Source organism: Bos mutus, chromosome 13 (assembly GCF_027580195.1).
Source record: "Bos mutus isolate GX-2022 chromosome 13, NWIPB_WYAK_1.1, whole genome shotgun sequence".
Lineage (NCBI taxonomy): Eukaryota > Metazoa > Chordata > Mammalia > Artiodactyla > Bovidae > Bos > Bos mutus.
In genome coordinates this window covers 62,445,742-62,471,186 of record NC_091629.1, presented here as the reverse complement: position 1 = coordinate 62,471,186, position 25,445 = coordinate 62,445,742, and the positions used below count along the sequence as shown (strand labels likewise).

The window sequence follows — 25,445 nt, the reverse complement described above, 5'->3', positions numbered from 1 at the left end:
TGTAAATTGGTACAGCCACTATGGAAAATGGTATACAGATTTCTCAACAAACTAAAAAGAAAACTACCTTTTAATCCAGCAATTCCAGTTCTGAGTATTCATCCAAAGAAAATGAAAACACTGCTTTGAAAAGATTATATATACAGCCCTGTATATATAATACATTTCAATGCATTCACTGCAGCATTATCTACAATAGCCAAGATAAGTCAAATCATGCTGCTTATACAGTGCTATATGTCAGTTATATCTCAATAAAGCTGGAAAAAAAAAGTAGTACAGGAAAAATATCCATTGGATGTATGCTAATATAATGTTAACTTATATATATATATATATATATATATATATATGAAATTGATGAAAATTGTTCAGTAGCACAGGAGCTAAGAAACAGGATCCTGATGCAGATGCCAAAAGACAGCTTTGTTTTCCAGACACATTAACGTATAAAATTTTTAAAAAATGTATGAATCTCAGTTTGAGCATGTTTTAAGAGGTAACATTTTTTAGCCCTCAATGAGCAATTCAGCACAACTTCTATTAATGCAGTTCCAAAATAAAACACACGTATCACAAAGCCACCCAACCGTACTTTTTTTGCAGGATATTTGTAAAATCTATGAATAATTGTCAATATAATAATTTTCACAAAACAAGGATGTGCAGAAATCCATAATTTCCCACTCATTAGTTAACAGTTGTCTTTCATTGAAATTATTTCATATTAAATAATGCATCAAAATTAACCGGGAGACAGGGTTCATAATGCGATGTGAATTTTCTTGGTTGCTTTTGGGTAAGTAAAGCCTCCAAAAAAAGGCAAACAGAGCTCTCTTTGTAAGTCTCTAAAATTGACATAATATTTTTACCACGTATTAATGTTCACTTTTCATGTGAAGCTATAGCTGCTGAGTAGTGCAGAACTGAGGGTGAGATGGGGGAAGCCCTTTTCCGTGAAACCCCCTCTCGTGCCACAGTTCCCACCCCTCCTCGTGCTGCCCTCTCCCACAATCCCCACGGTGCACCATGCCATTTCCTATCTTGAGTTCCATCTCTCCTCTTACGGAAAGAACATCTTCATCTCCTCCTTTCCTTGTGCACACGCTTTATCATTCCCTGTTAACTGTGCAACAGAGGCAATGAAATGAACATTCACTGAAAAGCTCATGTCTCAGGTTGTACATCTTGTAAAACGCTATATTCTTATTAGGAAATTCAAAGTGTGTCCTCTTAGCTTGATATACTTTAGCCAAAGAGTCAGATCCCAATAAAATACCGTTTATAAGCAGAAAATGTCTCAATATTAGTGTTTATCCCAAAACCACTGCAGAGTTTGTAACCATATGTGTAGCTCACATGTGATATTAATTTACTATCATAATCACTATGATATTCAAGGTAGACAAAGAAAACAAATATTTACCACTGTGGATTCTTAAGTGCTCTTTTAGATGGTGTTTGTATTTGAAAGCTTTTCCACATTCAGTGCACTTGAATTTACGATTACCCCCAGACTGCGTCACATGTCTCTGTAAGAAAGAATTGGTATTTTATTTATAAAGCAAAAAATCTTTAGACATAAAGAACATCCAATCTGCTAAAAGTAATGTTTGGGTGGTTCTTTTGTTTCTTAAAGGCCTCAAATCGTAGCAGTCACAAAAATCTAACGCTAAATGTTACCAAAAAGGAAGAGGACAGTGGCAACAGAATTTTGACATAAAGGAAAATCTCCACTTCCCAGTTTAAAGAATCAGAATCACTCTATGATGCAATATAGCATTTAGCAAAAATATGTACTTGACCGGGAACTAGAGATGATTTCCCTCTCCTGCACTCTAATTGACAGGTAAAGAAACCATGGTCCAGAATGTCCAGGAATCTGTCTCAAGCACACTTAACTAAACAGAAGAACAAGGTCTCCTGAACAGAAGAAAAGGCTGGGGCTTTTTCAGGACTTTATCCTCTCTAGTAAGTTTGGTATTTCCAAAATCTTAATCTGATGATTTAAAAAATACTTCCCTCTTTTCAGTCAAATATGGATTACTGTAATAGCTTTCTGTCTGGTTTATCAAACTCCCACTTTTACATACTTCGAATTAATTCTGCACCCTTTATTCATCTTACAAAAGCAGTGTTTGAACTGAATTATGCGATATTCTACTCATAAATTTCTAGAGGATTCCTGTTCACCCATGGGCACAGATTCTAAGGCTACAGATGCCAGGTTTCTAGCCCTGAGTTTCCAGGCTTCTTCAGCAGGAGTCCACATCTCATCATCCAGTGAGTCCCACCTTCTGCAATACACCGCTCTTCACCTCCCTGCTCCCACTGATACCATCCCTTACTTCCTGGCTACGTTTCCCCTTAATTGTGACTATTAAGACTCTACCCATCGTTCAAAGGCTCCAGTTCTGCTTGTTCTATGTTCTCCCAAACTGCAATCTCCCTTCTGTCCTTCACACAGGAAGGACAGAGGATGAGCGTGAAGTATGTGTCAGGCTCTACTTCACCCAAACCCCTGGCTTTGAAATTGAATACATGGCGCCAACTCCAAATAGCTCTCTCTAGGTCTCTCCTCTCTCCATTCCAGACTCTCACAGCTTCCTCGACGTCCCCCCTGAACAGTGACAGGCATCTGCTAAGAGGACTACACTGACCTCTTCATTTCTCTCCTGGAAATTAGCTCCTCCTCTCCTGTTTTTTGGGGGCTTAATCCACCTGCAGTGCAGGAGACCAAGGTTCGATCCCTGGGTGGGGAGGATCAAATGGCTACTCACTGCAGTATTCTTGCCTGGAGAATTCCATGGACAGAGGAGCCTGATGGGCTAGTCCATGGGGGTCACAAAGAGTTGGACACAACTGAGTAACTAACACTTACTTACTCCTGTTTCTTACCTTTGTGAGTAAACCCCTCATTTATCTGATCATTGCTTAGGCCCTAATTTGGAGGAATCCTGGTCCCTCTCTTTCCCTGATACCCTTATCCAATCCCTCAGCAAGCCAGCCTACAGCCACCATCCTCATGACGTCACATCTGTCACACCAGTGCCTCTGGCCTGGGTTACAGCCACAGCCCTTAAGTGTGCTTCCTGCTTCCTTCTCGTTTCTCTCGATCTACTCTCCAACCCACAGATCACCTGGCCTTAAAAATAAGCCATAAACACAAAATTCAGTATCTTTCAAATGCTTCCCTATAATACTTTAGAGTAAAATCACAGGCCTTAGCCACGGCTCATACAAGAGGCCTCATCATCTGCCTCCTCCCTACCCAGCCTCTTCATCTTTCTCCCCTTTGTGCACCCTGGCTGCCTGCTGTTCCTTGGCTTCTGCCTGAGGCCTTCACGCTCCTCTGCTCCCTCTGCACAGAAGGCCCTTCTCCCAGTCATTCTGTGACTGGCTCCCTCACTTCACCCAAGTCCAGGTTCAGATGTCCTAGTCTCAGAAAGGTCTCTACTCTATTAAAAAAAAAAAAAAAAAAAAAAAGCTTCCGCCACTTTCTATCCTCTTTGCTTTGTCTTCTTCATTCTACCTGTGTTTATATTTTACATCTGTTTTCTCTCACCTATAAGACACTCCCGCTACTGTCAGGGACTTGCTCATTTTCACTACTGTGTCTTAAACACCTACAACAGGCCTTACACAGAATCAAAACTCAGATATCTGTTGCATGAATAAGACAACCTGGAAATGCTTACCTTGATTTCCAGAGGCCAGCGAGGTGGACGCTCTGCCTCCTAACCTAAACGGTTCCCAATTATACCCCTCATGTTGCTGGCCTCCACATTCTATCACGGCTCCTTTCTGACCTTGGTCTGACCACATATTTCACATATGAAACTGACGGGCAACCTTTACCTCCCTCAGAGAAAGCCTCACACACACAGTGGCCTTCGTGATCATCAGAGATCTTACGACTTATTTTTCTCACAGCATCTCTGGCTTTCCCTCCAGTTCTCTCTGTCCTTTGAGGCTCCTTCGACAAGGGCCCTTGGGGTGGAGAGGATGTGGGGGCAGCAGTTGCAGGATAGCTCTGCTCCCAAATGTCACCTGAACAGCTCCTGTCCCAGGGCTTGTCTACACTGTGGTCATGTCCCCAGGGCCTGGCTACCCTGTGGCCACGTCCCCAGGGCCTGGCTACCCTGTGGCCACGTCCCCAGGGCCTGGCTACCCTGTGGCCACGTCCTCAGGGCCTGTCTACACTGTGGCCACATCCCCAGGGCTCGTCTACACTGTGGCCACATCCCCAGGGCCTGTCTACACTGGCATCAGGCCCCCAGGGCTTGTCTACACTGTGGCCATGTCCCCAGGGCCTGTCTACACTGGGTCACGTCCCCAGGGCTCACCCACACTGTGGTCAGGTCAGGACACTGGGGTGCCAAGAGCATGCTTCTGTTCTGTCTCTGATGAGACCCATTCAGGGCAGATGAGAAGATGGGGTTTGTCTTCTGTGGGTGAGTTTCCTCCTCGTGGCACTTACTCCCACCCCAAGTGCTCCTTTGTGGACTGAAGCACTGACCTCCCCAAGGAAAAGCTGGCCCTGTGCTCATCATGCCTGCCTGTACACTCCACACCCCATGATTTCATGAGTACTGTCACCAGGGTCCTGGGGAGACAGGCTGACCCATTCTCATCACTGTTTCTCTTACAGATTTTGGCGTGGTTTTTGGTTGAGCCATCATAGCCAAGAGGGTAACTCGCGCTCTCTGGGGTCAGTGACGTGGGTACACATGGAGCAGACTCTTACACTCAGGTAACAGGTATTCCTGTTATATATCTGTCTTTTGACAGAAGAGACTGAACATGTGCCCCAAGCACAGCACACACCTTCAACATACCATGTGCTGCTGAACACTTATTTGATTTTTAAATCTAGATTAACCAGATATTGATTTGATTATTTACAGTTGACCTTACAAAAGCAGAACTGGCAAAAACGTTTCTGACTTTAATCCTTAAGTTCAGAGCCAGCAACGTAACTTAAGGATAGTCTTGGTTTATACTTCTAGAAATTGAGGCAAAGTGACATAGAAACAGAATGAAACCATATGAAAAATTGAGTCCTCAGATTAAAAATGATTCAGTCTAAACTTTAGATTCTTAAGAGGCAACTTCCCTTACATGGGAAAAAGCCACAGTAGCTTATATGATGATAATCGGTGTTTCACGAAAAATTAAACTTGATTATTGTTTGATTTTCTCCTCTACTTGGTCAGTAGTAAGTCATGTGGTTTATTAAATGGTATTTATTTTTCTACATTGAACATTTTAGTAGAATGCATTTTGAAATCCAGTTATAAACTTGACATATTTGTTATGATATAAGCAAAATAAATGAGTTGAAAGGGACCTTGTCTGAAAAGAAATGTAGTCACTTCTAAAATAGTGTTCATAGTTGTTTACATGTGCATTTAAACTCAGAAATGACCCGATCATCCAAACGAATAATCACTGTCCTTTTTACAAGGCTGCAGGCCAGACACTGTCTGGTACAGCCCCTTAATCTTTCAGTGTGTGAGAGCCTGCCTTCCATGGAGCGAGGAGTTCTCGGTGTGGACAGTGGGTGAATCTGAGTCATGCCACTTACCTGCTCTCGTCCTGATTTGTGGGAGGTCATGTGGCGCTCGAGCTGGGTTCTGTATGCAAACGTGTAACTGCACAGGGAGCAGCTGAAGTTGTCTTCGTTCTTCTCGTGGCGATACTTAATGTGTTCTTTCAGAGAGGTAAAGCGTTTATATCCTCTGTCACAGTACGGACAGGTGAGCAACTGGGAAAATGCATCTGGTGTTCCTGTGAAACAAGGATCGTACGTTTTAAAGATGTTCCCAAAGTAGCACCAAAGCGCCCACCGAGGCCCTCTGCTGTGTGCCAGATATTGTGCTTTGTAGCTGATCCTCAAAACCAACACACTGATGTGTCTCTGTTTTATAAAGAGAGGACGTGATGCCCAGAAAAGGTTAAATTACTTCCAAGTCACACAGCCTGTGAACAATGAAGTTGAGAGTCAAATGCAAGCTGACTTTAAAGTCTCATATCTTTTTCACTAAAACGTAATTCTTCCCTTCTTTTGTGTGGTTAATTAGACAAAACAAAAGCAAAATAATAATGCAGGTTATCGTTGTGAATGTATACACATGAAAGGGGTTTGGTACACAATAACCATCTTTCTACAAAGGTAACAATGTCATCATTAGTTATTGAATCATTCTTTCAAATTTGAAAAATGTCACTACAGTCATCAGAGAGTAAGTAGCATACAGTTAGAGCACGTTTCTAAGGCTCCCCTGCAGGTGAGTGTGGAGGACGTATTGTAGGAGGTGTGAGGAGCCGTGGGGGCTGGACTGAGGCTGGCCACCGAGATGCCCCTGCATCTTCGTGTTCTTTCCCCTCCCGAGACACACCAGCACACTTCTTGTTTAGTTTCAGATGGATGACTATTAGGATAGCTTTCAGAAAATAAGCCATTCTAGATAAACTGTAGTTCAGAGAATGAACTACATATTTTTAATACATGGAAACATCTAAGCCTGCCAATCTTAAAATGTAATATCACTTGGCCAATATTATTTAACTACATTTCTATATTGGATTTACTTCTTCAAAGAAAAAAGTTCCTAAGTCACATCTTGCTATAAATGTTATCTTAACTTTATTTTTAATTTCTTATAGAAAAACAGACTACCAGAGAAAATGTCATAATCTTTACTTCATCAAGCTGTCACTGTTATTGAAATTCAAGTCCATATAAATTAAATGTCTTATTCAAGGACAAGCCTGCAATGAACAGGCTGAACACCTGACTCTACATAGCTAAGTACACTGAAATATATATCAAATATATGAATAAAGTCAAACAACCAAGACCCCAAAGTTTATGATGGTATCTTCCGTTATCAGCTAGCAAGGTACCTGGAACCAGAGACTTTTCCACTGGTGATGACTCTGACATGACCCACTTCTCTGGGGACTAGACTAGCCCTGTGAGGACATTTGGGGGGAATCATGCTGTGTTCTAACGACTTCCTGTTTGTACAGTGTTTGGGACACTCCCCTCGCCTGGCGATGCTGCTGCTCTCGGCTGGTTCCAGGGGCTGAGGTCAGAGGCCCCGTGACAGGTGTTTTATCGTCAGCACCACAATCGGTTTGCTTCCACCAGTTAAGCTGCCCTGAACTCCTGTGTCATAAGCTGTCTGCTCGGCATTTCATTCTATTTTCTTGTCTTCATGATTAATTCTTGTAATTAATGTACAAAATACTAATAATTTTATAAAATGGCAAGTTGCTCATATTTAAACAGCAAGTTCTTTTCATAAATATCTATTGAATGTTCTCACACATATGAGATATGAACTTATTTTAGGCCAACAGCATAAAACAATGAAAAATAAATATTTAACATTATAAGTTTATAGAATGAACAGGTTTAAAAGTTAAAATTTTTGTTTTTGTTTTTAAAAAAGTTTTTTTTAAAACTCACCTTTTAGCAATGAAGACCTTTAAGGAATAGATGTTTCTTTTTAGAATTCCTATAATACACCTATGGTAGGAATTCAGTACTAAAAAATCCACCCTATGTCTGACCACTTTTCGAACTATAATTTCTTTATGAGTCTGTGATCATTTATGAATCTGTGACCATAAATAAACTTACTTAAAAAACATTTTAAATTTCTGTGTCTTAAACTTCCTTTAGTGGCAGACTGATACAAAACCTGTGAAAAAACCTCCTTGATTTGTTCCCACTGAACCAGAATTTTGATAAATCAACCTGCTGGAATAAAGCTCCCCTGTTTACAACTTATGAAGTACAGGATGGTATGTTTAATTTACTAAAACAGTAAAAACCTAAGTGCTTCTGAAGATAATTACTTTTTCATGGCAAGAGATGTTGCTGGTGTGACAGCATACCTACTGTGGAATACTGTATTAGCAGTTAAACTACATTACATACCTGAAGGTAGTGAATACCTGAATGAAAAACACTGTATACTTCAAATGTTGTACTGATTCAGAATGACTAAGGCTCCAATTCTTATGGGACTTAACTGCACTGATTTGTTACAATGGACTTTACAAAGCTGAGTTTTCATTATTTCACTGAGGCTTTTTGAAATCCTGTTACATAATAATTTTACATGTTTATAAACATCTGTATTTTAAGGTTTTATATTTCCCTTTCATATTTATTGTAACCTACTGCTTCTTCAGGTGAAATGTTAACACATTTTCTTTAAGAGAAAAAAAAAAATCCAGGAAACAAACAAACAAAAAAAACAGTAGGCAAGCAGGCCCTACAGAATTATGATGCTAATAACTCTGGACTCGACAAATCTGCAAATAGATCAACAGTGTCCTCAGGCTAACTATCATTTTCAGAAATGTGTCCTTTTGCCACACTGAAGTAAAGAATTTCTAGAGTAGCCTACTTCTCTTTCCTTTGTCACCAAATTATTTACAGAAATCCTACCTATTCTGGAGTGAAAGCTTCCTTTCTGATCTTTTCCACAGCTGATTTCCTAATTTAAGGAAGGGACAGTTGACTTTCTGTAATGGAATCTGATTTGTTTTCTGATCACCCTTGTAGATTTCCTTCAAAAATCGGAAAGTTGATTGATACAGTACCATTTACATTAGCACCAAAATGCCGAAATGATTAGGCATAAATCTAACAAAATATGTATAAGACTTATTTGAGGAAAACTACAAAACTCTGATAAGTGAAACGAAAGCACTTGATAAATACAAAGATATTCCATGTTCAAGGATAAGGAGACTCAATACTATCAGGATGTCAGTTCTTCCCAACTAGATCTTCATATTCAGTGCAGTCCCAATCAAGTTATTTTATGGATATTGACAAAAATTCTAAACTCACATGGAGAGGCAAGAGACCCAGAAGAGGCAACATAACACTGAAGGCAAGAATAACGGGAGACCGACACTACCTGTCTTCAAGGCTTACTACATAACTTTAATAATTAAGATAGTGTGGTGTTGGTGAGAGAACAGACAAATGGATCAGTGGAATGGAGTACAGGTGAGCCCAGAGAGCGAATGCAATACAATGGAGCAAAGACAGTCTTTTCACAAACTGTAATGGAACAATTGGACATCCACACACAAAAATATGAATGTAAACACAGACCTTACACCCTTCACAAAAATTAACTCAAAAAGGATCACAGGCCTAACTATAAAATGCAAAATGAGTAAGACACAGGCTATAACAGAAGAAAACCTATACCAACTTGGGTATTGTAATGCCTGTTTGGATACCAAAGGCATGAGTCATGAAAGGCATAATTGATAAGCTGGACTTAATTGAGAACATTCTGCCCCATGAGATAAGACAATAAGCGAGTAAGACGATAAACAGACTGGGAAAACTATTTACAAATGACACAGTTGAAGAAGGACTACTATCCAAAATACACAAAGAATCCGTAAAGCTCAACAGTAAGAAATCAAATAATTCAATAATAGGTCAAATCATACCCCCATTCCTCATCCATCTTCATGACAGAGAATAAGGGAATCACCATTGCAGTGTTGAGTTCAAGAATATGTGCCTAAGATTAAAGTAAGCCCAGAGGACAAGATGGAGGAGTAAGGACCTGCTCTTACCGCCTCTCAAGAAGACGCCCAAATCACAACTAACTGCTCAACAGCCAACAGCAAAAAAGGCTGGAACCTACCAGAAAGCATATTCTACTTCCAAAGACACAGAAGAGGCCATAAGGAGATGGTGTAAGGGGTGTATTCGCAATATAACTCAACTCCATTCCTGCTGGGTGGGTGACGCATATACTAGAAAGTAACCATATTACAGAGGTTCTCCCACAGGAATGAGAGTTCTGAGCCCTATGTCAGGCTCCTGGGTCTGGAGATCTGGCATCAGGGGGATGAGACCCCAGAGCATTTGACTTTTAAGGCCAATGGGGCTTGATCACAGGAACTTCAAAAAATTGAGGAAAAGAGAAGTAACACGCTTAAGGGGCACACACAAGGTACTGGGCACGCTGGGACACAAGGGAAAAAGCAGTGTTTTCAGAGGAGCCTGGGCCAGACCTACCTGTTGGGGCAACATTAAATGTACCCGCATTCACATTATAGTGGTCCTAGAAGGAGAGAGAGAAAGGGCCTGAGAAAGTATTTGAAGAGATTAATAGCTGAAAACTTCCCTAACAGGGGAAAGGAAATAGTCACCTAAGTCCAGGAAGCACAGATAAACCCAGGATAAACCCAAGGAGGAACATGCCAAGACATATTAATCAACTTGATAAAAAATTAAAGAGAGGATAGCATTGAAACATGTATATTACCATATGTGAAACAGATTGCCAGTCCAGGTTCGATGCATGAGACAGGGTGCTCAGGGCTGGTGCACTGGGATGACCCTGAGAGAGGGGATGGGGAGGGAGGTGGGAGAGGGGTTCGGGATGGGGGACACACGTACACCCATGGCTGATTCATGTGAATGTATGGCAAAAACCACTACAATATTGTAAAGTAATTAGCCTCCAATTAAAATTAATTAATTAAAAAATTAAAGAGAAAATATTAAAAGCAACAAGAGAAAAGCAACAAATAACATACAAGGGAGTCCCCATAAGGTTATTAGCTGATTTTTTAGCAGAAACCCTAGAGGCCAGAAGGGAGTGGCAATGTATTTTTAAAGGGGTGAAAGGGAAAATCCTGTAACCAAGAATACTCAGCAAAGCTCTGATTTCGACAGAGAAGTAAAAAATTTTACAGACAAGCAAAAGCTAATTTGGCACCACCAAACCAGTTTTACAATAATTGATAAAGAAACTTCTTCGGGGGGAAAAGAAAAGCCTACAACTATAAACAAGACAATTACGAACAGGAAAGTCACTGGTTAGGGCAAACATACGGTAAAGGTAGGAAATCATCCACACACAAACATGGCATCAAAATCAGCAAGCGTGAGAAGAGAAGAGTACAATGCAGGATATTGGAAATGCATTTGAAATTAAGAGACCAGCAACTTAAAACTATCTCGTATATATACAGACTGCTTTAGCAAAACCTTGCGGGAACCGCAAACCAAAAATCTACAACAGACATGTGCACAAAAAGGAAAAAGGAATCCCAACACAACACTGAAGATAGTCATCAAATCACAAGAGAACCAAAGAGGAAGGGAAGAAAAAAGATCTACAAAAACAAACCACCCAACAAACAGCTCATGCCAACTCAGCTGTTCTTTTAACAATGCATTCAAAAAATGGGCAAAAAATCTAAATGGACAATTCTACAAGAAGACATACAGATGGCCAGAAGGCACACAAAAAGAAGCTCAACATTATTACTAGAGAAATGCAAATCAAAACTACAATTAGGTATCACTTCACACCAGTCAGAATGGCTATCATCAAAAAATCTACAAACAATAAATGCCTAAATCCACAAAAACAATCCCCAAAGTAACAAAACAGCAATAAGAATATATATATCATCAATTACCTCAAATATAAATAGATTAAATGCTCCAACCAAAAGATTGGCTGAATGGATACAAAGATAAGACCCATGTATATGCAGTCTACAAGAGACCCAAATCACAGTAGATGATGACTGCAGCCATGACATTAAAAGATGCTTGCTCCTTGGAAGGAAAGCTATGGCAAACCTAGAGAGCATATTAAAAAGACATCGCTTTGCTGACAAAGGTGTGTATAGTCAAAGCTATGGTTTTTTCAATAGTCATGTATGGACATGAGAGCTGGACCATAAAAAAGGCTGAGTGCCAAAGAATTGATGCCTTCTAAATGTTGGGAGGGACTGGGGGCAGGAGGAAAAGGGGATGACAGAGGATGAGATGGCTGGATGGCATCACTGACTCGATGGACGTGAGTTTGAGTGAACTCCGGGAGTTGGTGATGGACAGGGAGGCCTGGCGTGCTGAGATTCATGGGGTCTCAAAGAGTTGGACACGACTGAGCAACTGAACTGAACTGAACTGAATTGTGGTGCTGGATAAGACTCTTGAGAGTGCCCTGGACTGCAAGAAGATCAAACCAGTCAATTCTAAAGGAAGTTAACCTGAATATCCATTGGAAGGACTGATGCTGAAGCTCCAATACTTTGACTACCTGATGCAAAGAGCCGACTCATTAGGAAAGACTCAGATGCCAGGAAAGAAGGCAGGCAAAAGGAGAAGCAGGTGGCAAAGGATGAGATGAGACAGCATCACTGACTCAATGGCCATAATCTGAGCAAACTCCAAGAGGTAGTGAAGGACAGGGAAGCCTGGCATGCTGCAGTCCATGTGGCTGCAGAGAGTCAGACGCAACTTACTGACTGAATTCACACACACACACACTCACGACCCACTTCAGATCTAGGGATACATACAGATTAGAAAAGACAGTCTCTTCAATAAGTGGTGCTGGGAAAACTGGACAGCTATGTGTAAAAGAAAGAAATTAGAACTTCCTAACACCACACATAAAAATAAACTCAAAATGTATTAAAGACCTAAATGTAAGGCCAGAAATGATAAAACTCATAGGAAAACATAGGCAGAACACTCTTTGACACAAATCACAGCAATATGTAAGATTTTCTCTGACCCACCTCCTGGAGTAACATAGATAAACAAAAACCAATGGGACCTCACTGAAAGCTTCTGCACAATGAAGGAGCCTATAAGCAAGGGGAAAAGACGGCCCTCAGGATGGGAGAAAATAACAGCAAATGAAACAACTGACAGAGGACTAATTTCCAAGTTATACAAGCAGCTCATGCAGCTCAATGGTAGAAAAACAACCAACTCCATCAAAAAGCAGGCAGAAGACCTATACAGACATTTCTCTAAAGACGACATGCAGATGGCTAATAAACACATGAAAAGATGCACAATATCATTCCCTATCAGAGAAATGCAAATCAAAACTACAATGAAGTATTATCTTACTCTTATCAGAATGGCCATCATCATAAAGTCAACCAACAATAAATTTCTAGAGGGTATGGAGAAAGGGGAACTCTCTTGCCCTGTTGGTGGGAATGCAAATTTATACAGTACCTATGGAAAAGAGTATGGAGATTCCTTACAAAACTAAGAATAAAACTACCATATGACCCAGCATTTCCACTATTGGACATAAGAAACCATAATTGAAAAAGAAAGACTCATGTACCCCAGTGTTCATTATAGCACTGTTTACAATAGTTATGACATGGAAGCAACCTAGATGTCCCACTGACAGATGAATGGATAAATAAGATGTGGTACATATACACAATGGAATACTACTCAGCTATAAAAAGGAACACATTTGAGTCAGTTCTAATGAGGCGGATGAACCTAGAGCCTATTATACAGAATGAAGTAAGTCAGAAAGAGAGAGATGAACAATCATATATTAATATCACATATTAATGCATATATATGGAATCTAGAAAGACACTACAGATGATCCTATTTGCAGGGCAGCAAAGGAGATGCAGATATAAAGAACAGACCTTTGGTCACAGTAGGGGAGGGAAAGGGTGAGATGACTTGAGAGAGTAGTATTGAAACATGCTATTTTCATCTGTTTCTAGTGCTTGGAAGGCAGAATGACAGCTGATTTCTTTACAGGAGAATATGAACACATTACTATTGTATTTTACTGCTGTTTATACACTGGCTGTTAATATCAGAGACGACCAACATAGATACAGGAAAAAAAAAAACAAAACTGTCTCCAAATTAGTATGTTCTGAACCATACCACCAAGGTTTTCTTCCAGAACAGTGGAGCAGCATCAAGGGGAAGTATGGCTTCTCCCAGAACCTACTTCTGCTGCCTGCTGCCATGTAAGTGAATGGAAGTCAATGTCCAGGCACGGTGCTAAGCATCTCACGTGCGGGTCATCACAGTGCACACATGAGATGCACTGACAAAAGACTACACACTTACCATGGACATCACTCCATTCGCTAAAGAAATTACTCTCTATTGCCATCTGCAATAAATTCTCGTTTTCAGAAATGTTCCCTATAGTGGGGTGGGTTCCCACACAGTGCAATGGAAGCAATAATCCTTCAGAGGTGAGAACCAAGCGGCCGTGAGCTCCAATTACCGTTTTCATCATGCCCGCTGGCCTCCGGCGTGCCCTGCCTCTGGTCATCCTCGGGTGCCTCGGGGTAGATGACTGCAGTGTCTTGTTGTTGCAGGAACTCTTCAACGTTAGGATCATGGTTTTGTTCATTTTCTGCATCTGAGTCGCATTCATCATCTTTTACTAAAAGAAATGCATACTCTATAAAAAGCCATTTCACCAAGTTGTTACATAGTTTTCCTAAATAAGAAACTATCTTGAGAGAATACAACTGTCCTTGAATCTATAGGAAATATTTACAGGAATATTAAAAACAATTTACTCATTCACCTATAATCTATTGAGAAGTCTGTTTTTATAAGTTTACAGTGTTCTAAAAGTCTCAACATTGTAACCATATCCTCTTTAAGTTTTAGGGTTGTACTTCTATTCCATCTTACTGGTGAACAAGACCCAGTGGAGGCTGGCTGAATCCTTAGTTTCTCAATCAATAATAAAGCAAGGAAAACAGGAAAAGAGAAAAACATAGTTCCCAAACCTAAGTACTTCCTAGCAACCGACTGTACCATGTTTACTTAGAGTTGTACTTGAATGACAAACTGAGTGCAAACTGCTCTGAAGTTCAGTTCAATTATGTGGTTTCTTAGAAAACAGCTTTAATAGTTACCTACAATCAGAAAGATTTCTAATAAGAGTTAAAGAGTATCAAACTGATAAAAGTGCTTTCCATCTCCCCGAGTATTCAGATACAGACAGGGCTGTTCTTTGTCTTTCTGCTCCAGTAACTGTGTCACTGCTGGGTGATGGGAGAGGCATTTCCACCAAGTCAGGTTACAAGGGTAGAGCACGTCTTCGCTTGGAGAAGGGAGCCAGGGCACTGGTGTGCTGCAGGGTGGGCCTGGTGCCCTGGGGTTCCATCCGTCTGTCCTCCCGGAGGAGGGTCCACACTTCTGGTGACTATCCTGGGTCAGTATGGCCTCTGGGTGTCTCATGTATGACTTCTTCACACACTTCAGATTGAAGTCAGTTCTGAATTTGTGAAACAGCAGACTGAACTGGGCCCAATTAAGACGGTGATGTACCAGCATCTTTTTGTTCAACAGATACTACAACACTTGCACGGGAGCAGTAACTCAGTTTCTCAACGTGGCTGCTGTGTAACACTTTAGCACCAACGACAGAGTAATAAAGGTGACTACTCACCATCTTTTCCTCCTTTTAAACACAGGCAGTAGCTATCAGTTACGTAGTGTCTGCTATATATAGTCAGTCCCTGAACAACATGGGTTTGAACTGTGAGGATCCACTTATACTTAGGTTTTTTCAATAGTGAATACTCTAGTACTATATGACTGTCGTTGGTTGAACCCATGGATGTGAAACTGTAGACACAGAGGAATCCAGTATTGGGAGGGCTGCCTGTAAATTACACATGGAATCCACTGCAGGGGGGCAGGTGCCTCCACCACTGTGTTGTTCGATGGTCGCCTGTACTGAGAACTCTTTTTCTTCAGTTGATGCCAGTTGTCACCAAACCTTGGTCACTGGGTCCAGGCGGAGGTGAAGACTCTTTAAGAGGGAAGCCACCACTCTTCACTTAAAGGGAATCCATTTCCAGATCCTCAGCTTTCATGCAGGGCCCTTCCTAGAGTCCAAAAGCTTCTTTCTTCTACTCCTCTTTCACAGTCCTTTGCTCTAACTTCAAAGACAGACATGTCCCCCCTCCATCCATTACATCAGTACAGTGCATGCCTTGCAGTATAAAACCTCCAGCTGCCAAAGGAAAACAATTCAAAGTACTGATTGGGAGAAGCCTGCTTTACTGATCAGTTAGGCCAACAAAAGAGCACTCTAGTGTCCAGCCTTCCCAGGATTTCTATCAGGGGAAAGGCTGGCGACTAAAATGGGGATGTTTTGGCCCTGGTTATGAGTCTCTGAAATCAGCTATATGATATGGCCAGAGAAAGTAGAGTAATTTCCCCTTAATGACCTCACCTGTTTCATTCCCTAACTATTCTTAAAAAATTCACTGCTCTTCAGAAGGCTGGTGAGAACAAAGCAAGGAGTATTCTCGAAAACCTTTCCTAGGATCTGTCATTAGCTAAAACAATAAGCTCTTCTGAACAGCTAAAGTAGTACAAGTCTGTGTTGTTATATCTTTTATCATTTTATTTTCCTTTTTTATTTTTTAAATTATGAAAGTGTGTATGATAACACATTTACAGGAGACTTGGAAAACACAGAACAAAGTTACATATAGTTCCACTGTATTACCATTATTTTTTTAAGTAGATCTGTTCAATGTAACTTCAGATATTTGAGTTAAACTAGATTAAACTCACAAATGAAATTTATATTTATGTGATTTCTTATAGAGGAAATATAGATTTGACAAGTTACTTAAAAATACTTTTATCAGATTATATTACAAAATATTTACTTCAATTAAATATTCTCCACTTTCAAAATGTTTATATTTTCTATAGCCTAGTAGCTAAATGGATAAGGCAATGGCACCCCACTCCAGCACTCTTGCCTGGAAAATCCCATGGACAGAGGAGCCTGGTAGGCTGCAGTCCATGGGGTCGCTAAGAGTCAGACACGACTGAGCGACTTCCCTTTCACTTTTCACTTTCACACACTGGAGAAGGAAATGGCAACCCACTCCAGTATTCTTGCCTGGAGAATCCCAGGGACAGGGGAGCCTGGTGAGCTGCCATCTATGGGGTCGCACAGAGTCGGACATGACTGAAGCGACTTAGCAGCAGCAGTAGTTAAATATATCCTAGATGATGGAATGATGAAGTTTTAAGTAGTGTACATTGTTCAGAATTACATATGTAGTATGTATTTTATACATGAATCTTATGTCTTTAATAAGTTATAATCTTATCTATACACTGGTTGTAAAGATACTCATTTGGAGACAAAGATTTTTATAACTTTTTATAACAAAGATTTTTATAATTCATAATAATTAGATTAGATCTAAATAACCTTAACCTCATTGTTGAATATTTTAAAGAAGTATTTATTTATACTTTATGCATTCCTCATTATAAATTGTATATTCTTCATATTAATAGAAAAAATTTTATGAAATCCCTCAAAATGTGTATCAACACATTCATTTTAATTAGAAAAATGAAGACACACTTTATTTTTCTGCCAGAAAGTCTGACTTGGCTGATGGTCTAACAGTGATAATTGGTTTCACTAGTAAGGTTATTAGGTACAAATTTTCCAGAAATTGAATGAACTAATAAGTTTACAGCTCTAAGAAACTGATCAAAATATACTTAGCTCAGGTATTAAAAGAATTTTTATTTTAAAATGTATTGAAAAAAGGTACTGATTAGCAATATTTCAATATTCCCAACCATTTCTGAATATATTACACAAGGTGCCTCTAAGTGAGGGTAAACAAGTAGCAAAAGTCAGAACAGACATCATTAGCCTTTTGGTAAGTAAGTATGGGTGAGACCTTTTGGTATACACCCAAGGAAGTGAGGGCCTGAGTGATTCTGGTGACTGAGAAATAAATCCTTTAGTGAAATAGGTGGCTCTGAATTTTTGCTTTCAACAGAACTGAAGGCGCATTTAATAGAACTGATCATTGACAAGTCACTAAAATACTCTTCTTAATAGATAACCATAATTCTTTGCATATAGTTCTGAAGATGTATAAAGAATTTAATAAATCACTTATGAGAAAAAACTGATTTCATCTTTTTACTTATGAGAATAAAGTTCTCTCAGAGCTAAAGAAAAGCCAGAAACAGAATTAATGCTCCACACTCTTTCTTCTAGAATAAGCGACATTAAACTACTGATTATGGGCTAATTAAAAAATACTTTGGCTCCTTTAATCTCATTTCCAGTAACATTTTACTTTAATGAGTAGTTGACTCCTGAACAACACAGTTTTGAACTGCATGGGTCCTCTTGTACTGGATGTGTTCAGTAGTGAATACTACAGTTCTCCATGCTCCACAGTCGGTTGTGTCCATGGATGTGGAACAGCAGACAGAGAGGGGCTCTGTGTACGGAGGAGCTGGGTACTCAGGAGGGCTCACTGTAAGTTGTATGTGGATTCTGACTGGGCAGAGGGGTTGGCGCCCCAACCCCTAGGTTGTTCAAGGGTAAACTGTAGTATTAAAATTTGTCATGTATGTTGTGATCAGTGATCATAGGATAAATCAATCCATAAATTTTAAAAAATCTAGGAGCCATATAGTCCCTGGAAACTAAACAGAAAGTTAAATTTCAATTTATATATATGTTTTTCTTGCAAAAAAATGACAGTTGATCAAAGTATCTTCGAAGAGGAAATACACTGGTTAGCATTAAATTCTATATTAGTTCAGGGAGTAAACATTATGATGTAACATTTCTGACTCTCAAAGAGGTATTCATATTTAAAAAATAAATGGTATTAAATTGCTGTTGATTTCAAATATAACAGTGATGTTAGAAATCTCATTTTTAATCTGTCAGATAATAGGCTGTAACTACATCTGACCCTTAAAACATGAGGTTTAGGGGTACTGACCTTCCAGTGGTGGAAAATCCATGTATAACTTAAGAGTCAGCCCTCATTGTATATGATTCCACATCCTCGGAGTTGGCCAACCCCAGACTGTGAAGCACTGCAGTATTTATTATTAAATAAAATATGTGTATATGTGGACCTGCACCATTCAATCCTGTGTTGTTCAGGGGTCAACTGTACTTACTAAAGTGGAGAATTCTGTATGTCCATCAGACTCCTGGGAGGCAACACATAATCCGTCTGTACAATATAAAATCTGGAGGATAGTAACAGTATGTCCTAGGATAGTTGGGAGGCTTAAATGAATTAACACAGTATGTGTTTAGTACTGTACCAGGCACATAGTAAGTGCTCTGTAACTGTTATGTTTTCTTCAAAGCAGTCCTGCAAGGTGAACACTGAACTAGAGCAGATGACTCAGTATTGGGGGTCTGCTATTGAAAGCTGGGCTCTTTCCAACTAAAGTACACAGTTTCCATGAACCTGTACTTACCAAGCCAATTTCAAGCTAAGACCAGACATTCCTCAGATTTACCCCTAAAACTAAAAGTGCTTGGAAGTGCACATGGTGAAAAGGTCTATTATAAAGCAAAATTCCTAGTCTTAAGACTAATAAATTGCATGTGTTTAAATATTAAAGAGATGAGCAAATACAGAGAATATGATGACAATTTGGTTTTTCAGGTGTGACAAAACTCTGAACGGTCACAGTATAGAATTACAGGATTATAATCATTGGTCAAAGTGTACAATTGTAGGGTTATAATCACAAATTATACAAAGCAAGGTTAGAGAGACAAACATTTAATATAAAGGCTAAATAACATTTTTATGAGGCTATCAGTGTTTTACTCCCATCAGAATAAAGGATAGTTAGGGTTCCGCCAATCTTTATCCTCCAATTTTGAAACTTTGCACAAGTATCAGCTAAATAAACAAAGAAACGATGCTTAGAAGAACAAAGGCTGTTTTGGGTGACCTTTTCACTCCCTGAATACTAAGCTGAGACTATAGTTCTCTTCACTTCCTGAACTGCAGAAGAAGTCAGCTTGAGAAAGGAGCTGACAAAGTTCTAAACTAATGATGGTGACCTCTTGCCATGGTTTTGTTTACTTTGTCAGCACATTATTCCCTGGAAGTGAAGGAAATAACACAAGCAAAGGTGAAACATGACTTCAAAGTTGAACTGCTCTGAAGTCTCAAACAGCCAATTTCCACCCTTCTTTGCTGAAAACTGCATTTATCAGAGTTTTATTAAACGTTTGTGTTCTCCTAACTCCCTGAGTGCCAGGAAAGTAACACACAGGGCCCACTATTTTGGAGGCGGGGGTGCTGTATTTCAGCAGGAACCCTAGTTTACGTACAGTTACACTACCTTCCAGACCTGACTATTTTTGGGGAGGGAGGGAAATTATGTATCACTCAGTACTTCAAACTGAAAGCATGAATTCATTTCATTTTTGTACTAAAGAGCAAACTGTGAGGTGAAATACTGTCAACTCGGAACTCTAGGTGTCTTTTTTGCTGGCACTTTGCCTCAAAGCGCAAACGATCTTCTACAGAAGACCTTCTACTACTCTGGTGATGTGAGTCGTCACATTTTAATATAAAATAGAAGAGTAATGAATAGCATTCTTCTGTGCTCATTAACACTATTTTACTAACAACAAATATAGTTTAAATACTTTATATAATGTATAAGTCAGCTTGACAAATATTTGATAATAAGCATACCTGAATACATTATTCATGCAAGTTCAACACAACCATGTTAAAGGCAGAATACACAATCTTTGGCTGTGGCACCATAAATGATCACACATTCCATTATTTGATTAATTTGGAGTGCACTTTCAGTAAGAGTACAAAGCCTTGCTCTTTGTTTTATAGAACTGACAAGTATGGGAGGGCTGATGCTTATAGGTAAAAATCGATTTTTGACACATTACTGCAAAATACACTCATCTTACACAACACAAGGTGATTTATAAGGCTCTGTGGAATACTCCTAAAATGTACTGCAAAGAACAAAAAACTATAAATGTTAAGCCAAAGAAGAAACAAAGAAAATTTAAAACTATATGATAGAAATATCTAATCTATGGTTGAATATACAGAATACAGTAATACTACTTTTAAGTACAGAATTTTGAGGAAATGTTTTAATAATTTGGAATTTCTTTTTGAAGTTTACATTTGAAGACTGCCTTATCAGAATAAGTGCCTGGTATATATTGGACATTATCATATGAAATATCTGGATTTAAGATTTGCACTTACTCTTTTGCTTCTTAAATCTGATTTGAATCCAATAATAGAGGAATAGTCTCGGGGAATATGTACTAATATAGTCACCTAGAAGCAACAAATTTCTTTGTTTACTATAATTCAACTTCATTTTGGGTTGGGAAGATCCCCTGGAGAAGGGAAAGGCTACCCACTCCAGATTTTGGCTTGGAGAATTCCATGGACTCTGGTCCATGGGGTCGCAAAGAGTCGGACACGAGTGAGCGACTTTCACTTTCAACTTCATTTTGGCCTTTTTCAATCACAGAAATGGTAAGAAAAAGTGTATTCTCTTGTTTGCTGTGACATGTTCACTTATCAATATTCATAATTCTCATCTGGTTTCTAGATAACCCATGATATTTGCTTCTTTTTCTCTCTTCTGCTTTTAGTCTTGTGGGCAATTTCATGTAGATCCTGGTAACTAATAATCAAACTCAAAATAGATCTGTATTTCTGTAACTATGGTAAAAATCTGATAGAAGTTTAAATTATCATTAAAACACTTACTCTGTGGATTACATGTAGATTATATTTGTTATTCTTACAGATGAATACCTGTATTATATGAATATCTAAGCTTGCAGTCTATTTAAAGAATATAAACATCTAATTTTTCATACAGTGCCCCATATGCTTAGGTACTTAAACATTTAAAGGGGGGCAAGATAAAGAGGAGGAAACAGATTAAATGCAGAACTCACAAATGCAAAAACCAGTCACACAAAGGCTGTTCAAAGATGATAGTGCTTGAGAAAAAGGCAAGAGTACCTGCACATCCCACTTCATCTGCCCGAGCTTCCGGCCCCAGGATTTCTTGTCCTTCCTTTCCTGCTAAAAATCAAAGAACAAAAGCTTTAAAACAGATCCCCCCTCTCACCAACACTTAACGTCTATAAATCTGAAAAGGAAACTTTTAGGTTATATTTGATTTGGATTTTTCCCCCCCTTGTATAAGTACAGTAACATGTCCTACTAAGCTAAAGCTTTTTAAGGAAATTAAGCAGCTTCACAAAACTCATAGAGATATTTTAGAGAAGCAAAATGAGTGAAAATGTTTATATATTCTGGACTTCTACATATATTAGAATTATACGCGTACTAGGATTTTATTAATGTATTTTTTTTTTTTTTAGGAGAGGCGCTCTATCTACAGGCAGTAGGACTCCTTTTCCATCTCTTCCCTGAAGCACAAATTGCTATGTGCTGGGCACTGTGCCAGGTGCTTTATCAACCCATTTCCTTTAACCTTCATAAACTATCTCTTTATAAATTAAAAAATCCCACCAAAACATGAGGCTTGAAGAGGTTACAGAACCTGCCTAAGGACACACAGCTACTGGGTGGTGGAATATGAATGCAGGTCTGAATGGCTCTAAAACCCGCTCTCTCCTCCACCCTGGCTTATCTCACTATAGACAGAGTCCCTGACAACCTGCAGTGTGCCCAGAGCAAACAGGTAAGGACTATACCTTTTCTTTCACTCTCTTCATGATTGTAACTACTAGTAAGCAGTAACAAATGATAATAGTGGTGCCAATAAATATTTTAGATGTCTATTATTCACCTTCTCTTGGGCTCATATGGTAAAGAATCTGCTTGCAACACGGGAGACATGGGTTCAATCCCTGGGTCGGGATCTTCCCGACCCAGGGATTGAAGGGAAGGGAATGGCAACCCACTCCAGTATTCTTGCCTGCAGAATCCCATGGACAGAGGAGCCTGAAGAGCTACAGTCCATAGGGTCACAGAGAGTCAGACACGACTGAGCGACTAACACACATTATCCACCTCTGACACCTATATATTTGTAATGAGCTGATAAGATCAGAGTCAACATGCACATTATTTAGGCAAGCAGAAAGTAAACTTTATATATTTAGGTACATTTTATTTATTGAGTAGTTTATTAAGAACGTGTGCACATACAAAAGATTAGAAGTTAAAAACTGCTTTCAGAGTATATAATGTAATTATGATCAGAAGACTTACAAAGTCACGTTAAAACACTGTGTAGTTATCTGCACTCCCATCAAATCCCATTGAATATGTCAATCAAAAATCTTGATTCAGATTTTCCTCGTTTGATAATTGAATTGAGAAATAGAGCACTAATCAAGTAAAATCTGTGCTCACATTAAAGCATGTATTTCTATAAGTGTCTTGGATTACTGGGTGGATTTATTTGGCAGATTTTCTATACTCATTAACTTTTATGTTACTACTTAAAGATGATCATTATGTGATAGTTAAAATATGCATAAACCTCTTTAGATCAGCATAAAAATCACTGTCTGAAGTGGATAATGATGAGATTAACTTCTGCTGAAGAATTCTGATTTTATATCTGCTATCAGCAAAATGACAATTTAAAAATCCCTGGTCAAATGTTAACAATACTCTATGATAAACACTGGTATTTGCTAAGCATCTGAAAGTCTCCAATGTTTATTTTTTTTCTCTTCCTCCAAAGCATCTACTTAATCTAAAATAATAAACAGTGTGCCAAGTGGGTAATTATGATAGCAATATATTTATTACTGCATATGCGTGTTCGCTGATTCTCCTCACATGAAAACCGAAGCAGGCTGAGCTAGGACTTGCTAAGGTGGAAGGTAACACTGATTTTGGTTATTTATTTTGGAGTTTTTGTTTCTTTTTTTTTCTTCAGTACCACATGGCATGTGGAACTTTCCCCGACCAGGGACTGAACCCATGCCTGCTGCAGTGGAAGTGCAGAGTCTTAAACACTGGACCACCAGGAAAGCCCACAGGATCACTGACTTTAAAGTTTAAAATGTTATTTTGGACCTTATTAATTTTACTGCTTGCAGTTAAAGCTAACTTAAACACTGTCTGCAATTCAATTAAATTTTTCCTTCTGCTGGAGTGACATCCAGGCTACCTACATGAGAATGTAACATGTCAGAATCTGGTCCAATGCTTATTTACCAGTTTGAAACCTGGAAGGCTCCAATCATCCCCTCTTTATTGGGGGCAGAATTTTTGTTCAACAACTAAAATCATGTCAACTAATGAAACAGAAATGGTGCTCGCGCCGGGCTGTCAGGTGGGTACCCTCCTCTCCCAAAACTCACTGCCTGCAGTAGTCCCTCCCCGCTCCATCCAGGGACGGCATGAGGGCATCTTGGAACAGGGGGTGTTCTAAGTATTTCTCAAGCAGCATTCTCCCTAATGTGTTCTGACCTTACTTCTAGTTTTAAGAAATATAAGAGGAATAAAGTAACTGAATCTACTTATTCCTAAGATTTTTTTTCTCCTATAAGACCTTATAATGTCAACATATTATGACTGACCAATCTAAGTGCAACTTAGGAAGGAAAACCAGAGTGCTCCCGAGGGTTTGGCTTTTAGTCTAAATACCAAAGCAAGTATCTAAAGGACAAACTCCAGAGTAACAAGACTTCAGTTTTTCAAAGAATGGCAAAAGACAGCTGAAGTAAGTCATGAAATGCTTCTCAGCAATAAAAAGGAACAAACTATTGATACATACAACTTCAATGAGTCACCAAAAGATTTTGGAGAGTGAAAAAAGCCAATCCAAAGGTTATTACATACTGCATTATTCCAATTACGTTACATTAACGAAATGACAAACTTACAAAAATGGAGAATAGCTTAGTGGTTGCCAAGGTTAAGGATGGGGAGGAGGGGAAAGGAGGAGAGGACGGATTGCTTGAAGGCAAGTGGGGAGCCCTGTGGTCATGGATGCTCTGCATCTCACCTGTATCAACATTAATATCCTGGTTACAATACTGTACTACAGTTCTATAAGATGTTACCATTTGAAACTGGGTAAAAGGTGCACAGACTCCCTGTATTATTTGTAAATTTAAAACTATGAATTGTTTGTGAATCTGTAATTATCTCAAAATTGAAAGTTTACTTTAAAAAAGTCAAAGGCAAATAGCACACATTTATATCAAAGTAGACAGCACCTGTTCATTTTGCTGAAGAATGAAATTCCTAGTAAGTAAAAGCAAGTATGACAGATGCAGTTGATTTTAATTAGAGATGCAGATGCCTACTATCAATGGCGAGATAAGATAATTCAAAGTACAGGATAATTTAACACATATTCTAAATTCTAAAACTTGCATTTCTGAAATTAATATCAAGATGCTTCTAACAATTACACATATTTCTGTGGGGATATTTTGTAGCAGCGGCTAAGAAGGCACAGTGAGTGGCTAAGGGAGTCAGATTCTCCTTTTCTGCTCCTGTCTTTTTCTCGATGACACACACACCAAGCACATTTAGACCTGCCTTTTTCTTAAATCTGTGTTCTCTGCTAGAACGCTGTTACCCATTCATCTGAGTAACTGCTACTAATCTGACTTCTTTGAAGCTCAGTTCACCTGTCTCTCAGTTTGTAAGTCTTCCCTGACCCTGCTCTCTGCTAGCCCCACTCCACTGTCCCTGTTACAGGAGAGAAACCTATTACAGTAAGACTGTCCAAAAAGCAAACATTGAGAAATTCCTTAATGCAAACATAAAGTATTCAAACTTTGATT

The 25,445-nt window shown here is 39.1% G+C and overlaps 1 protein-coding gene across 6 annotated transcripts in view; it reads right to left on the bottom strand.

The window, feature by feature from the left end:
- ZEB1 (zinc finger E-box binding homeobox 1) overlaps positions 1–25,445 on the bottom strand; it is a 196,856-nt gene that overhangs the window by 13,024 nt on the left and 158,387 nt on the right. For 3 of the 6 annotated variants that reach the window (XM_070381866.1, XM_070381868.1, XM_070381871.1), the window contains exons 3-6: positions 21,682–21,744; positions 14,094–14,255; positions 5,588–5,790; positions 1,427–1,532 (exon numbers count right to left, since the gene is read on the bottom strand). In XM_070381866.1, coding sequence (XP_070237967.1) covers positions 1,427–1,532; positions 5,588–5,790; positions 14,094–14,255; positions 21,682–21,744 — 534 coding nt within the window. The remainder of the gene's footprint in view (positions 1–1,426; positions 1,533–5,587; positions 5,791–14,093; positions 14,256–21,681; positions 21,745–25,445) is intronic. The other 3 variants (XM_070381867.1, XM_070381869.1, XM_070381870.1) reach the window with 3 other exon arrangements.